At 42.5% G+C, this 17,065-nt stretch overlaps 2 protein-coding genes across 7 annotated transcripts in view; one reads left to right on the top strand and one right to left on the bottom strand.

The window, feature by feature from the left end:
• The window catches only part of PHF20 (PHD finger protein 20), a 77,934-nt gene extending 65,894 nt beyond the window's left edge, over window positions 1-12,040 (top strand). For all 5 annotated transcript variants that reach the window (XM_014961171.1, XM_014961173.1, XM_014961172.1 and 2 more), the window contains 4 exons: window positions 2,493-2,688; window positions 5,470-5,869; window positions 7,279-7,462; window positions 9,300-12,040. In XM_014961171.1, coding sequence (XP_014816657.1) covers window positions 2,493-2,688; window positions 5,470-5,869; window positions 7,279-7,462; window positions 9,300-9,442 — 923 coding nt within the window. In that variant the 3' untranslated portion in view covers window positions 9,443-12,040. The remainder of the gene's footprint in view (window positions 1-2,492; window positions 2,689-5,469; window positions 5,870-7,278; window positions 7,463-9,299) is intronic.
• A 3,868-nt stretch (window positions 12,041-15,908) lies between these two features.
• SLA2 (Src-like-adaptor 2) overlaps window positions 15,909-17,065 on the bottom strand; it is a 4,141-nt gene continuing 2,984 nt past the window's right edge. For both annotated transcript variants that reach the window (XM_014961157.1, XM_014961158.1), the window contains exons 7-8: window positions 16,815-16,941; window positions 15,909-16,712 (exon numbers count right to left, since the gene is read on the bottom strand). In XM_014961157.1, coding sequence (XP_014816643.1) covers window positions 16,562-16,712; window positions 16,815-16,941 — 278 coding nt within the window. In that variant the 3' untranslated portion in view covers window positions 15,909-16,561. The remainder of the gene's footprint in view (window positions 16,713-16,814; window positions 16,942-17,065) is intronic.

The raw sequence follows: 17,065 nt of genomic DNA, 5'->3' as shown, positions 1-17,065 counted from the left end.
TAATCCCAAGCCCTTCTTGCTTTATATACATTATTGGATTGTGTTCTCTGCTTTTTTTTTTTTTTTTTGGCTGTTTAAAACTACTAACTTATTTGTAGCTTAACTAATTGATTTGTGTACTTTGTATACTAATGTTGTCTGTACTTATAGCAAGGAAGACATGGTATGCCTGCATTCTGTCTAAGTAGTAAAATAGTTTTAACGTTGACATTTGGTTTTTTTATGCTATCCTGCATCCAGGATTTAAACCTTCTGTTTTCAAAATATTTTGCCTTGATTGAATTAAATATTAAACTTAAGAACGCATTCAAACTGAAGTTGTGCCATCACAGTTGAACTGTTTGTATTTAGTAAAAACTTCATCAGAATGCTTTTTGGTGAAAACTGGTTACAACTAACACTTCATTTGCTTAATTAGTCTAATCACTTTTACGAAGATCCTGAAACTTGTATTTATTTTTTTTTTTATTTGGGCTTAATTTTTACCCCTGTCTTGGAAAAGGAAAACATATCCAACTTCTTGACTGCAAAAATAGCTTCTCAATTTCAGGGAATCTGCTGTTGGATTGAAATGAGCTAAACACACTTAATGAATCTACAAAGAATTTGCTTTTAATACCGGGAATAGCCATTTCTTATTTAGGAGCTTTCACAAGTTTAGTTCTGGGGCTTGTAACAGCACGATTCATATTATTCGGAATATACAAATTTAGTGTAATTTTGCTTAAAACTGTACCAACTGTCATTTTAGACAGTTTTTTTTGAGTCAAGTGGGATTTTTAAGAGATTTGTTAATGTTTACTCTTGCTTAAACATTATCAAGATTCTTATGATGTGATGGAGTTGTTTAAGCCATAGAAAGCATACATTGTTGGATATTGTCTTGTGTCTTCTCTGAAGCTGACACGCCTAGAACGAGAGCGCTTGTCCCTGGGTACTCTGCCATGGCTGGGCTTCAGCTGGGTAATCTGTGTTGTTCAGATGCCCATGGAGTTCTAGAACTCACGATTTTATTCTTGTAGACTGAATATCATTTTCTGTCACAGATAAGTGCAGGGGTTAATATGGGTGTATCTGGAATGTCTCTGAAGGGTTTTGGTCACAGCTAGAACACCTCTTGCTTGATACAGCATTATCTGCCTGAAGAGTTGAGCTGGAAATTTTCTTCCCTGTGTTGGTTTCTGTTTAAGAGTTTTTGGAGGTCTTGCCTCAAAACATTGAGCAGTGTCCTGTACAGCCTAGTGCCTGAGTGTGCTCACAAGCACGCTCGTTGGCTTTTACTCCTTTACTGAGAACAGAGCATTAGAGTTGAATTTAATTTTGAAAGTGTCCTTTATGTCTACAGATGTTCATACAGGGCATGATAGAGAAGTTATTTTGCTGCCATTCCGTCACTACCATCCAACATATATATAAACACCTGTGGTGAAGTTCTGCTCGCTTGTCAGCATGGCTTCCCAAGAGGTGTTCTACCTCATTGTCCCACCATGGATCGCGTGGGCAGCAATGCTCTGTAACACACGTGTAGTGCCATCCCTTGGGCTTGCTCTGCTCCTAGGAACTGTTGTGGGTTGGGTTTTTAAGCTTCTCCTTAACTGTTGAAACATGTAGTCAATATTGACCTGCTTATATTGGAGACTTTTTTTGTGGATATCGTTCTGAGTCTGTGCTCCAATACTATCTCTGATTTTGTAGGTTCACTGCCTAGGCTGTATATAGGCCAGTGAATGGTGTGGTGTTGCTCAGAGTGCTGACCATTCTTCTGAGAACATCTGTTGTAATAATACACTTTACAGAGTGTGGGGGGCTTTTGTTGTGTTTTTGGCTTGGATTTTTTTGTTTGTGTTTTCACAATTTAGCAAGCATCTGAAGTTCCACTCTTTCCTGCTAATACCATTTTGTTTGCTCCTGAAGTTACTTTTACTGATGCTTGTATCGCATTTAACATAATTTCTTTTCAGCTGATGTTGATATTCTGACCTTTTAAGCTAGAATTAGCATTGTTAATAGCCTGGCTTTCGCAAGTTCTCCATCAGAACCTCATAATTGATTCCTTTAAAATTTACTTTTGAATGGCTGTACTAATACATGTATGATGCTTAAAAGCAAGACCACTGCATTTTTTCTCTCTGCAGAGAGCCGTATTTGAACTGTAGCTTTAGTTATAACTAAGCAGTGTGATACCCTGCTAAAAATACACTTTTATTTGTGCATCAGCTGCCATTACCTGTTGTGGATTTCCTTTGATGGAATTTGGGGTCTGAATGTTTTTACAATTGAGCAGAGGATTTTGACGGTGGTTATCATCTCAATTCCCACTTCACAAGTTCTTCAAGTCTTCAGGGTTTTGTTTGCTTTAGTAGGATCTTTATTGATACTATTGATAAGATGAAATAAGTTGCAAGACTTTGAAACAATCAGAATTACTACCAATAATATTAACATACTGTAGTTAATACTGCATTTTAACATGCTCATTACTGTTGCTTTAGGTCAGAGGTCCAGCTTAAAGTACTGGTATGAGAAGGAGTGGTTAAGTAATGGTCACATGCATGGCTTAGCATTTTTGGAAGAAAATTATTCCCACCAGAATGCCAAGAAGATAGTAGCCACTCATCAACTTCTTGGCGATGTACAGAGAGTGATAGAAGTACTGCATGGACTGCAGCTGAAGATGAGCATATTACAGTAAGCAGTATTTAAGTATCAGTTGGCATGTTCTCATCATGAATTAGATTTCAAACAGTAGAAAAAATAACTAGAAATTCAGACTTATTTTTGTGTTTCTTTGTGGATATCTAACAACATAATTTGAATTGCTAATGTGATCTTGGAAAAGGACTTGGCTGTTTAAAAACTGCATAAGTGGTTTGAGGAGTGTAAATTGTCTATGTGTATAGAAGGGGTTGGGAAAGTATGAAGGAGAGAGGGAAAAAACTAACAGCAGCAGCTTCTCTTAGAGCACCTAAATGGATGTAAGTAACAAGAAGAGGATAGGCATATAACCTATGGCAGCATTCTTATAACATTTGCCTTCTCCATTGCAGCAATTCTAAATCATAGCTTTTCCAGCAGAAATAAAATCTTTTTGTTTAGCATAATGTGTTGCTTTGTGGAAGTGGGAGAGCAACGTGTAGCAATTCATTTCTATGCAAAGATTATTACAGAGATATATGAAAAAATAACATTTTTCTCACTGTAGAAATCAAGTTTGCTGCATTTTCTGCTGTTTGAAGTCATCCTTGGTTTCTGATAACTGAAAAAATCATATTCTAACTCAAATCCAGCAGTTTTAAATTGATTGAATTCCATGTTTATAATTTATTAGTTGATAAATTGCACAGCAGCAGCTATTTGGAAAGCAAAGCTTTTAGTGTTTCCAGTGTTCTTTAGAACTCTTTCTCTTAAATTTAATCTGCAGTGATGCAGCAGGGCCACTGGCAGTACTTGACGCACTTTAATAGTGGAATGATGCTTAAAGCAAAAGAATAGCGATTTTAACGTAAGTTTTTGCATTTCCATTATGGTATTTTTTAGTCGGATATGTAAGTAATGCTTTTCATTTTTCAAGAGGCCTTTTCTTAAATGGCAAGCCATTTTAGATTGTGACTTCCCAGTGGTTGAGTAAATTGAGATTTGCATAGCACCAAGGCACAGAGCACCAGGCAAGTGTGTGGTGCTTGTAGCAAGATTTTGTTCCTTTTCTCTCCCATCCTGAAGTTGGTGTGATGACCTGGTTTAATTAAAGATGAGGTGTGGTCCTGCTAGGACCATCTTGTTAAAAGCTATAGCCCCTTGTTTTCTTTATCACTACAAAAATCAGAAAGGATTTTTAAAATTGTTGAATTAGAATGACCATATTGTTGATGTAGGTCTAGCATTTAGGGGGAGATGAGAGAATTTCACAGCTGCCTGAAATTAGTAGGAGAGCATTGTTCAGTATTTCCAGGAGATGGTAGAGGCTCAGAGGTAACATTGGCAGCTTTGGTGCAGGGGGAGGGAGAGCCAGCCATCAGAAGGCAATAGTTAAAAGGTTGCTCAAGTGCTTGAATTTTCACCCTTGTGTAGCTGGTGCATCATCTTTCAGTGTTCTGTTTTCTGTGAAGTTATCCCTTGCTCTTTGCTGAGCAAAATAATACCTTTGAGGTGTAGAATATTGGTGGAGCTGGAGTAGAAAGCTTTGGTAAGTGAGCAGGTGGCTTTCACTTCTCCAGGCGTGTGGCAGGATGGCTCACCAAGGGCACTGTAGCGTCATGGGGACAGGGGGGCCTGTGCGCAGCGGGACTGACTGCTGCGTCCCCTGCGTCCCCTGAGAGGCACTGAGGACGTCTTCGCTGCTCAAGAACAGATTAGAAAGCAGTTACTTTGGAAGTAAAAGGGTCATGTTTTGCTGAGTGGTTTGGCAAAAAGCTGGATCAGCTTAATGGAGTCTGCCTTCGTTTGCAGGGAAGCACAGAGTGGGGTTTTGGGGCAACCCCCCCCCTTTTTGTGCAGCTGAATGCAGGTGCTTTAGGGTCAGGATTTTCTTCTGCTGCATTGTTGCAGCACCCAGCAGATAAGCTGCTTGCCTTTTTGAGATAAGCAGAGTGATTCTGCTTTGCTCTCCTCTTTACTGCTGTTTTAATGTCTGACAGACATATGGAAGGACAGTATCAGTTACAATGCTCACTTTAAATTTTTGTTTTTTATATCCATGTAAGAATCTGATACCTATAGTTGTCCCTGCTGCTGGAATAAATAACCTATTAGTCAATTTGAAAACAACTAAAATAAGAATTGTTCTAAGAAGCAGGGGGAGGCAAGAGGGGGATGACCATGGTGCGTTGGTGTACCAGGCAGTGGAATTTGCTCAGCTCTTGGGGTTTAAAGGAATGTTAATGTTTTAAAGGAAACAATAAAGATCTACACTACCAACCACCTCAAGTCCCCAATTGTTGTTGTTATTATAGGGTTATAAAAGATCAATGGATTTAATTTTTAAGTCTATTTTGGGGAACTACAAGTTGAAGTTTGATACTGAGTGGTTTGTTTTATTGGTGCTTAAAATTGAAGTTAAACTCAGATTTTAACAGTGTACTTAGTGTGACTTACCTTACTAATACCCCAGTGAAAATGAGTTTATGCTGTTAATAAATTGCAAATATTGAAGCAAAATGCTCCTTCAAGGGCAACATTGGTTGTATGTATCTGAAACATGTTCTTAACTTTTTTCTTAATGCCAACACTTGGCCTATAAACCATGTTATAGAAATAAAAATAGTGAACATAACAGAACATTGTAGGAAGATACACAGTTGAGGTCAGTGAAGTTACATTATTTCAGAATATTTGGGATTTTTTAAGGATTATAATGACTAAAGTATGTAGTAGTTCAAATATTCTTACTTCGTTTCTTTACGTAATAGTATAGTTTGCTCAGTTACTTTGACATTTAAATTAGGGGTTTCTACGTTTTTTATGTTTGAACAGAAATAAAGAACATCCTGACTTAAAGCTTTGGTGCCATCCGTGGAAGCACATTGCAGTGGATGAAAAAATTCATACAAAGCACATCATTCACATTGAGGAGGACTGTTGCAAAGAGGAGACAGCAAGTTACAGAACTTGGAATGGGACAGTTGAGAAACCCTCAGCTATTCCTTCCGTGGAGGAATCTTACATTACGAGTGAACACTGTTACCAGAAGCCTCGAGCCTACTACCCTGCCATAGAGCAGAGACTGGTTGTGGAAACAAGAGGTTCAGCCATGGATGATGGAGCAAATAGAATAAGGGAAAATGGGGATGATGCCCTGTCAGAGAGATTTGGCTGGAATCTGGACCAAGAAACATGCAAGATGGAAAATAGTTCTAAACAGAATTATTCTAAGGTATTTGTATTAAAATAACCCTCTCTGCATCAAGAATGTGTTTGCCTGGCAAAGTGCAAAACTCAACCCTTTTTAATAGTATTTAGTTTGTGTTTAGTTTTTTTCCTATAGTGGTACATTTAAGTTGCCAGTACAAATTAAAACAATAGACGTAATCAACTCCTACGTTTCAAATAATAATTAAAAATAGGGTAAGAGGACCTTAAATCATCTGCACATTCTGTGGAATGTGTTAATGGTCCACTGGCTGTTCATTGCTGCTTACTTTTATGTGTATTAAATATAAAAATAAATGCTATCAGTGAGAGAACAGGGCAAGCATGTGTGATACTACCAAATGCACGGGTATTCCAGCTTTTAGTTATTTCCGTCTTGTTCCCATGATTCTTTTAATAGTTACATTATTAATTCCGGGTTCTTCAGGCAGCATTTTATGTTGGGGAGGAAAAAAAGAGGAGCAGCCTAAACTGAATTTTTTTTTTTTTTTTTTTTTTTTTTAAGAACGATCACCATTGACTAGTCCTGTATCTTCTTCCTGCTGGAGCACTCTAGCTTTATCTGTTGGTTCTCATTATCAGGTCTATCAGAGCCCTGTCTTTCTACACCCCAGTTCAAAAAATTTACTTCAATTATTTAGTGTCAAGTCATATGAAATACAGTTTGACAGATGTTAGAAAGCATATGGGAAATACCAACCTCCCTTTTTCAGACTAAAAGGTTATTTAGCTTTTATTTCATGCGTACATAAGCTGTAATTTATGTTCTTTTTAACTTCCCTAGCAAATCAATTGAGATTACTTTATGTTTTCCAGAAAGGCATATATTTCAGTTCTTCAATCTTTAAGAGCCTTTTTCTAAATCCTGTCATATTTCAGCATAATGATGAAAAAGTAGGGGAGTAGAATCAATACTGTTGACAGCATAGTCAAGTTTTATAAGTGGTGGTAATGTTTGGGGTTTTTTCTAGATGCTTCAATGAAACTTTTAGTAGAATTGAGAGTCGATTCTTCAGGAAAAATCCCTTCTTACTGCAAAATCATTTGCTCTTTAGTTGATTACTATCATGTTAAAAGTGGCTTTAGAGTTCCTTAGGATGTACAGATTAAATGCGGTATCTTCCAGCTGGAAGTTGTCAGGGAACTAGATATGCGTGTATACGCTATCTTCTGAAAATCAGATGGTTGTGAAGTGCAAAGAATAGGTCTTAGCAAAATACCTATAAAAGCATGTCTGCATTTAGATCCTCTTGCCCAAAAAGCCTTAATATTTTTGTGTGATCTCATCTCTGTGTCTGTCTGTCCTCTGCTAGCCTAAGATTAGTTGAGCAATTAGCTTGGGTAAGGACCCAGACAGTCGGCTCACCAATTCTATTTTACTGTTAAAAATATCAATGTGTGTATTTCTGCTAGGTAAGAGAGTCTGTCTCTAAGAAAGTCTCTACAGAAGAAGCTATTGAAATGAAATTGGTGGAAAAAGACAAAGAAGGAGTTGTGAACTCACAGCTGCAGTGGCAGCTTAATCTTTTAGCTCACGTGGAATCTCTGCAAGATGAAGTCATACACAGAATGGATTTCATTGAGAAGGAGCTAGATGGTAGGTAACATTTTTCACTTCGAAAAATTAAGTGTATTTCACCGAACTACCTGTTCAAAACACGTTAACTTGAATTTTACTTCTGTAGACCTAAAAGAGGCAAGTGTTGTTTTGTCACATTTACTGCATTTGCTAATAGAAAACAGACATGCAGCAGCATGTTGTGGGGTGGATTTTAAAACAAGGATCAAATTAAAACCAAGCGGAATTTTATGGAAAAAAAGTTCTAGTGAGAACACATCTAAATACTCGCATCAGATTATGACAATGTAGTAGAATATCTTCTATGTCTCTTTGCTTTCAGGTTTTTTGTCGTTGTCATAGAATCATAGAATTTCATGGCTTGGAGGGACCTTTCAGATCATCTAGTCCAACCATCAACCTAGCACTGACAGAAACCACCACTAAACCATAGCTTTAAGCACTGTGTATACCCACCTTTTAAATACTGCCAGGGATGGTGACTCAACCACTTCTCTGAGTGGCCTGTTCTTCTGTCTCTAACTTCCCTATTCTTCAGGGGCTTGCTGGCTGTCTTAGCCTATTCTAGGTGGCCTCTTTGGAGCACAAGGCTCTTTTCTTTTCCTCTCTTCCAAATTCTGTAGTTAAATGTCTGTCGAAATTTTTCCTCCTAATAATAGAAAACTTCTACACCCTTTATGTGTTTCATTAAACAATCCAGGATAGTTCTTTTTCTTAACATCTTTAACTCTGTCCATTTGGTTGGATAGTGGATACAACAGCAGCTTTTCTCGCAAGGGAATTGGGAAACTAACCTTTGCCGAAGTGAGAGTCCTCTCTTTGCAGTTCTGTAAGGGACTGAAAGGTTGAACAACTAAAGGCATATTTCAGGAAATGAAGATCAATCAGGCCGGTAATCATAATGCCCATTTCAAAAATGAAGCACCTTTGGTTCACAAAAGTCAGGCTTCCTGTATCTGCTGTTGAGCTGGAGGGCTGCTCAAGAGCTCTGATAAGGAATTTTCTTATTTCAAGACTGGATTGTCAGCAGTTGGGCAACGCGCACCAGTTCCTCAGCAGATACTGCCCTTAGGTTGAACTACCCTGTTGATCAGGTTCGTGGCAGTGGCTACTATTGCTGCCCTTGGCAGATGTATTCTGTCCTTAGGGTTTCTGTCTCATTCTGCAGTGCTATCCTGTCCCCTGAGCTCATCACACCTCAATCTGACCACCTTTCTCATGGCCCAATTATATTGTCACCCAAGTTGTCCTTTGGTCAGTAGTATTTCTGGTTCTTGTGTCCTGCTGTGAAGCTTTAGAGCAGGAATTCATTTTCTTTGTGCTTTAGTCTGCTGCTTGTGCTTTCAGATTCCATCCCCATTTTCTGTTACCCATTTCTTCTCTCTCTTGGCCAATTGCATTCTGTATTGATGGAGAACTTCTTTCATTATTATAGCTCTACCATTTTAGGATCTTTAGTTGCATCTAATGCTGATCTTGAGGATATTCTAATGGTATAGACTTCTTGTACTTCAGTGTCCTTGCTCTGGAATTGATGCATACCAGGGGAAGTTTAGCACCAGATTTCAGAATATCTAGCCCTGAGTTTTTCTTCCTTGCTTTCTCCTAGGAACACCTGCTTTTTTTCCCTTCTCCCCTCCCTGTTGTGTCATGTCCCCCCAAATTATTTTGTCATGTATAAAAGGCTATTGGCAAAAATTGGTGTGAGGAACCTGGTTTTCTCAAATACTGTGTTGAAAACGTTTCCCACTGTTCTCTCAAGACTCACAAAAGGTTTAAAGGATTCCTGTTTTGTGACTTAAGGTGATCTATTTGCTGAGAACTGCAATAGTGACAGTTTTGTTTTTCTTTTCAGTTTTGGAGAGTTGGCTGGATTATACAGGAGAGCTGGAACCACCAGAACCACTAGCTCGACTGCCTCAACTCAAGCATTGTATAAAGCAGCTTATAACGGACCTAGGCAAAGTGCAGCAGATTGCACTTTGCTGCTCAACATGAGAGCAGAAAATGTTTGAGACTGAGTGTGAAGTTGGAGCATCTGATGTGAACAGCTCTGTATATTTAAATGAAGTTAGCGTGCTGGTTTCATGTGATGCAGATTGACTTCAGGAAGGTGTGGAGAAGTGCGGTTCAAAGGACAGCAAAAATGTTATTTTATCTCATAAATTTGGGTTTTATTAGGCAATTATAATGATACTGTTGTCTTCAGAGCTCGGGTGTTGGTTGATAAATTATACTTAAATTTTCACTCCTTACAAGTTGCTCATTGAAATGATAGACTCTTTCATAATTAAATTGACTAAAAATCGTGCCACTGAAGAACAGAGTTCTAAGAGCCAAAAATGTTTAGCTGACAGAGGTTGTAAATAACTTTGCATAGTTTAAGTGACTTGTGTCATGTTCTATTCCTTCTGCTTTATGCATAATAGCACACAGTGTTTAATCGTTAGGAAATGTTGTAACAGTTTTCAGACATAGTAAGTATGAATGTCCAGCTCTTAACTATACATTGTTACATGGAGGAGGTTTGCAAGTAACAGTGGCCTAAACCCCACTTCTGTTAGGTTAAATAATGTAGCAGAAGGTCACAGGTGGATTGCACTTAACTTTCAGAATAAATGATTGTTTTCCATGTTTATGGTGTCCCTCTCACGTGACTTGGTACTGGGGAGCCCCCCGAGGTGTTGGAGTGCACTCCTGAGCTCTGGAGGTGGCTGGCGGTGCTGGGGACAGCCCCTGCGGCACAGCAGGCACCGCGGGGAGGGGGCTGGGGTCCAGGCTGCAGCGGGGGCTGCCATGGACCTCGCCTAGTTTTCTACCCATTTGTTAATAATTGCCATTCCGGTTATATTTTGAAATGTAGACTTTTTTCAATACTCTGAACGTGTTTATTGTAAAGACTCTGAATGTGTGGGTTTGGGAATCAGTTTATTTTATATTAGTGTAAATAAAGCCTCAAGATCTATGCATGAGGTACTGTCCTCACAGACAGTGAGTGGGTTATTATCTTAAACGGTGTGTGTTCACAAAGTCCCTTTTTATACCTTAAGATTTAATTTTTTGGTTTGTATTACTTTGTGAGAGCAAGGTGAAAATGCTGCTTATGTTCAAGTCACATTATACAGTACCTTTTGAAACGTTGGTGTATTGTAAGTATTTGAGACATTAAAAGTCTTTTAGCTGCAGATCATCGTTCCATAAATAATGGCTATGACTTTAGTTTTCCTTCCCAAACGTTGCTGAGTTAAGTTCACTGTGGAAAATGGTAAGCTGGTTTTGCAGGGAGAGGGTGTCCTTAAAAAGTTGGGTTTGTTACCTTGATTTTGTGTGTGATGGTACCACCAATGGGAAAAAATTAAGCGGGGTTGCAACTGAAAGGCCCATAACTGTAAAAATTATTAATTTTGGATATGAATCTGTAACATTTGTATATTGTAAAGAATAATGTAAATTTGAAATATCCGGTATTCTTGTAGGAGCTAACGGTATCTACAACAGTGAATGTTTTATTTACTTCAGAAAGCAAAATAATTAGACTACTCTAGGCTACTAAGGCTTTTGTGCCAAGACTCATTGCAGGGAACAATTTGTCTCACAGTTTTATAGTACTATTTGGTCTATAGTGAATACTGCGTATGTACAGCAGAAAAATAAACCTATTTTTCTGTAACACAATTGGAATAAAGCTTACATGATATTTAAGAATCACTTCGCTGTCTGAAGATGAGACCAGTGCTTATACCGTGTTCCACTCCTGTTAATGGCACCTGAATTCACATATACTGTGTAGCTCTAGAACAGGTGGCAGTAACCAGACAACCAGGACAGCATCAGGAGGAGCACCCCAGCCAACTGTGAAGGTTTTTGGGTTTTTTTCAGGTGAGATAAATCAGAAAGGTGTTCCCTGGCTGACATCCATAAAGCAAGCGCTCCCACCAGGCGTCTCGCAGACCGTAGCTGCTGTTGAGCAGTCAGCTCTGCCAACAGCTCGAGGGTGGGAAAGCAGTTATCCCTGAGCAGACTTTCCACCCCAGAGTAGAACTTCTTCCCAAGCAATTGCTTTTTGTTTGTTTATTGTACATTTTTACTTTGCCAGTTTATTTTTGCTCAGGGCAGTACTTAGGATTTGGAAGAAAAGGTAGTTCTGATGGGTGAATCAAAGGACAAATACTGGAGATTTGTTTTCCTTTAGTAGAGCTAGGGAAGCCCTTGCAGATAAAGACTGAAAATATTTATTTAAAATAGAGTATTGTTTTTCATGTTCAGGAAAGATTCTTTATTGTGCTCTGCCTGGATTCATTTTTGTCCCTGTTTTTGCAAGTTTCCACACTGTTATTTCTTAGTTTGGACCAATTGTTCGGTCTGGCAGGTTGCTTTCTTAATTTCTTTAAATCACTGGTAAGTGAATGCAACGTGGAGCCTTGATGAAATGAGCAAACATTGCACTGTGGATACATAAGTATATTTGTCTTTTTTTATGCACTATTAGAACCGAGGGCGCTGTATATAGAATTTTGCTTTGGAGCAATATTTGCAAAACTTGAAAAGTTCTGTATCTTGGTGTTTGGAATAAATAAATAGGTTTTTGTTGGTTAAGTTGTAGTAAAGTCTTTGTTTCAATTAATGACTTCAATAAAATAATTCTGGACTTTTATTCTTCACATAGCATTGAAATGCAGGTACTGTCGTTTGACAGGAAGATAGACTGGAAATGATACAGTATGGCAATGATTGTTTTCCAGATCTGTCTCATATAAGTATTCTTAATGGGCAAACTATTACATATTGGTTAATGTTGGGTATTGTTCCAGTGAGGAGCTTGTATGTTTTATTCCCAAATCCTAATGTGTAATATATTAGGACCCAGGGTATGTAATCTGACCCTAATTTTTGTTCTTGTTTGGACCAGTAGCTGACCAGGGAGCTGCTGAGCACACGGGGGCAGCGGCTGATTCCTCTGATTCCCCCTTTCCCAAAGGACTGAGGGGTGCGGGTGGGAATGCGCTCTGAGCAGCGCGGTGCTGAGCACCTGGCAGTGTGTGTGTGTGTGTGTGAGTCCTGAAGACATAGTTTCCCTGCACAGCTCCCAAGGCCACATGAACAGGGACAAGTGCTGTCAGCTGCACAGTGCAGCCTGCAGAGAGAAAAATGTCATTTCTATGCAGTTTTCAGGTGGACATGTGTGTTGCCCACGCAGCAGCAGGCTGGCAGTGGAGTTTCAGGTGGGTGTGGGAGGGTTGGTCTGGAAGGGAGCAGTGTGGGTGCTGTGCCCGTGGTGTTCTCCAAGCAGTGGTGGTCCTGCGGGGCACCAGTGGTGAGCTTGATGCAGAAGCTGCGTGTTGGCTGTGTGAGGGAGTGCTGCTTTAGCATTAATGCCAAGGAAGGAGCTTCTGATGTATTTGAACAATCCATACATAAAATCCATAGGATTGGGACAGGGAGGAGCTAAGAAGCATGGTGAGAGGCAGTGTACCTGGGACAGGGTGTGCCAGGGCAGGGGTGGGCATCCATGTGCCTTCAGATGTATTTCTGGTTCCGTATCTTCCCCTCTCAATTTCCCCACAGGAGGAAAGCAACTTTATTCCCTCGTCCTAACAAGTTGGCTTTCCTAATTTTGTTTTCAAAACAAGATTCCTATAAAACTCCTGGAAATTTAATGCTAGAGGGTGCACCACTCTGCTACAGCCCGGCTTGTGAAGCCTGGAGAAACTTCTGCCACTGGTGGCAGATCCAGGCATGGGTCAATCAAATTGTGTAGCTCTTTGTTGACCACTTAAATGTCAGCAAATAATTCAATAATTCAGTGAGCTGGGTGCTGTGGCTAGCTGTGTTCCTGGGAATGTGTCCCCTCAGGTGTTTTTTTGTCTTTTTTTTTTTCTTTTTAACTTGCTAGATCTTAAGTTTTCTAGGGGCAGACTCGCATCAGGAAGCAATTGCTAAGTCATCTGTGAGCCTTCACGTGGATAGTTTCATGTTGAAGTTCCTCAGCCTAGGAAATCTGACACAACCATTTGAATATTCTTACTGTTGTTTGACCAGAACAGCATCTCTTCTAATTCCATGATCATCTGCTGAGCATTGTCCAGACCATGGATCTCGTTCATGCTCGTCTTGGTGCTGGAGTATCAATCCCTGCTGCGGCAGCCCTGGCATTTTGTCAGATGCAAACATCATGTTCCTGACTGATCCTTGGGCATTGCCGAGCACCTCAGTATTTCCTATCTTCACACTAATCCTCCTGTGTTTGCATAGCAGCTCTCTTGCGACGGGAAGAAATCACATACAGCTTTTGTCTGGTTAAAACCTGCCACAGCTATCCAGAAAAAGTCCATGTTCAAATAGGCAGGTAGTTAAAAAAAGAAAATACCACATTTTTTCCTATTTGAACAGCAAAACTGAGAACAAAGCAACAAAAAAAGCTGGAATTCACAATGTTCTGCCTGCAGGGTGTTTCTGCTGGTGGTGCCTGTGTGTTGTGGAGGTGTTTAGTCAGTAAAGGCTGAATGATGCCACAGGTTTGGTTAAACACTGCACACCAAGTTTTTAAGGACAGCGTGGGCCCTGTTTCGCATCGTTCAGGGGTGTTGCGTGCGCTGGACTCAGGAGGAGGAGAGGAGTTGTTCGGTGCACCTCCTGAGCTCTCAGGCTGGTGGGTTTAAGTTACACGGGTTGAGTACATACACTGCTGCAAGGGGCATCAGGGGAAGGACCTGCTTGTGGTGGATTTCTGTACCCTTCTGACAATTGGAGTAATAGTTTGCTTAATGTCACACTGAATTTAGGCTCCAGAAATGGCTGTGTCCTCTGAACAGAGGTCCAAAGCTACAGGAGATACTTGGGCTGCTTTGCAGCACCTCCAAAAAAGTCTCTGATCCTTGTGAGTGTTTTGGTGGCTGCTCTTGTGAAACAAATGCTGACACACTTTGCTTTCAGGTGGGCAGAACGTAGTCGGTGTCTACAGTACGGCTGATCTGGCTGAAGTGCCCACAGCTCTGCAAGCTCGGTGTGCCCCTGACACATAGTGGAGAGCATCTGAGAAGCTCTGCTTCTATGAGCATCCTGGGCACTCAGAGCATCTCTGGTGAGGACAGGCAGCAGCCCCTGTCCCTGCTGAGTCTCCATGGCTGCCAACCCTTTGGTGACTGAGGCAGCTAGCAGGTCCTCTGCTGCTCTGGCATTGGTGGGTCTCCTCAGGGCTTGTTCTGTCTCTTGACAGCTTTGGCATCCTCGACCTGTGCTGCCCGGGGCAGCAGCTCCTGCCTCTGCCCTCCCCTGCTTGGAGATGTGGGGACCTGCTCTTTGCCTTTGCCATCTCTTAAAAGCCTGGTTTGGGATCCAGCTCTTAGCCTCTGCTGCCCAGGGTGCCACCACCCTGCTGGTCTGGGGGCTTGGAAGATGTTCCCCAGCAGAAGTGAAGTATGCCCTGAACAAGGAGCAGCTGTGGGGCTGAGAAGGAGGATGCCTCGGAAGGTGCTGGCTCTGGGGAAAGATTCAAATAGACATTCCAACCAGGTATTTCCCATCTTCCCAGTCACCAAGATTACAAATACCAGAGAAATAGTTCCATGACTGTGGCTGCCTCCAGTCTAAGGTAGAACCATGACTGGGGTGTAAAGGCATCCAACAACCTGGATCTGGTTTGGAGGTGGAGGAAGGATGCCAAAAATAAAGGAAGCAAAACCCTCTGAGCTGCCCTGGGGTGACAGCCAGTGGTGCAGTGGCTGGCTGCAGGGCAAGGCTGAGGCTGAGGGATAAACCCTGACCTGTGTCCTGTGCCAAAAGGACACGGGCGTGAGGCTGGTGGCTGCATGGGTGTGCAAAACTCAGGGTTGCTGCAGGGAAGGAAATGAGAATGCGACGGTGGGTTTGCAGGAGCAAGCTTGTGAGACGTGAAAATGAAGAGTAAATTCAAGCATGTCAGGAGACATGCAGGTGAGGGGGATCCTGCGCACCTGGTTCTGGGTGTGAAGAAAGGAAGGAAGGGATGTCATCAAGCAGCAAAACTGCTGCTGCACCCATTGTCACTGCAGAGGAAGAAGCTTCAGGCACTTTCCCCAGGCCAAGCTTTGCTGATAAGGGGCTGTTGAAAGCGAAGGCTGTCCCATTGCTGTTCTGAGGCGTCTCTGCTCTTTTAAGGTCCTCTCTGGCCCAGAGGTGCAGCTTGGATTGGGGTTGGACATGAGTATTTGCATCCTGACTTTTTGGATCAGCGAGCCCTGGCATGGACCCTGTCCTTCCCCTTGCTCCTAGAATAGCAGTTGTGGTGTTAAACATTTATAAACCTCTAGGGCTCATTAATTTGCACTGAGTTGGCCGAGGACCAGACCTGGCCTGTGGCCATCGGCTAATCCCAGGCTGGGGAAAGCCAGTGGCAGGGCTGGGGCGATGGCTGCTGTAGAAGCAAAACCCCCCAGGCTGCTGTGGTTGCAGCTGGCAGTTCACGATTTATTCACAAACTCTCAACTGTGTACAAGATGCCTTTTAATTAAGATACCATACATGGTTACTGCTGAATGTTCCAGCAGGATCCTGTTTTATGGACATTAAATTCAGTACAATCCATGTGTCAAAATGTTTAAAAATCAGCTACTTGGGGTGCAATAAGAGGCTGGTTTCCTGCTGGCTGCTGGTCCCAACAAGGAGAGGGGTGAGTTACGGGTGCGTGAGTACAATGGTTGGTGTCTGATGCTCGCAGGACCTGTCCTGCACCACTCCACCCCAATAATGTTTGTGTATCAACTTGAGGGGTCTGATGGAGTCAGGCTGTGTCCACACCTGGGCCAGGCTTTGGCTTGTTGGGCATTTGTGTCCCCTTCCCTCTGCTGTGGGAGTGCAAGGGGGGCTGGCAGGGCCCTTGGCTCTGCAACCTCTGCCTTCTCCTCCCATGGCTGCTGGGTGAGGTTCAGGGTGCTTGAACTTCACATCCCAAAGTGCCCAACTTTGGGGAGGATAAGCCCTGGGGCAGCCCCTTCCTCAAGTGTCACTGCCTTCCTGTCCCCACCATGGTCTCAGCTGGCCCATGGCCCCTGGGCACCTGGCTCCCAGGTGAAACCAGACCAATGCTGTGATGTGGGCCACGTGTCTGCTGTGGGGCTGTTGACAAGCGGGGACCTGCCCTCAGCTGCTCTTTGCCCCTTTCCCTGCAGGGCCCTGCTTGGGGGCTGCTGCCTCTGTCAGGAGGAGGTAGGAGCTGATGGCTTCCCGCAGGCCCAGGCTGATGGGAGAGTCCTCCTCCGGTGGGGACGTGGCCTCCGAGAACAGGAGGGAGCTGCAGGGGGATGGATGGGGTGATCAGTCAGCAGGCCCCGGGCCCCTGAGGGTCTGGCAGGGCCCATGGTGGGAGCCCCAGCCCTTCCCCCGCTGTCCCTACCTATCGATCTTGTCCCAGTTCAGGGATGACTTCTTCACAACAGCAGGCATGGGGGGGACCGGGGCCACCGGGGCCGCTTCCATGGCGCAGGGCTCCCTGAGGCGGCAGCACAGCCCCTCTCCGAACTCTGCGTGGGGAGCTGGCAGCGTCAGCAGGGTCTACCCATCCTGCACCCCAGCCCCAGGGCCCCAGGCAGGTGGGAGACCGGCTGCCACCATTATCCCCTCCCTCCCCCAGGGCATCCCCCTGCC

Source organism: Calidris pugnax, unplaced genomic scaffold, assembly GCF_001431845.1.
Source record: "Calidris pugnax isolate Ruff unplaced genomic scaffold, ASM143184v1 scaffold518, whole genome shotgun sequence".
Taxonomy (NCBI): domain Eukaryota; kingdom Metazoa; phylum Chordata; class Aves; order Charadriiformes; family Scolopacidae; genus Calidris; species Calidris pugnax.
Note: the sequence above shows the minus strand (reverse complement) of the source record. Positions and strands in the feature narration are given on the sequence as shown.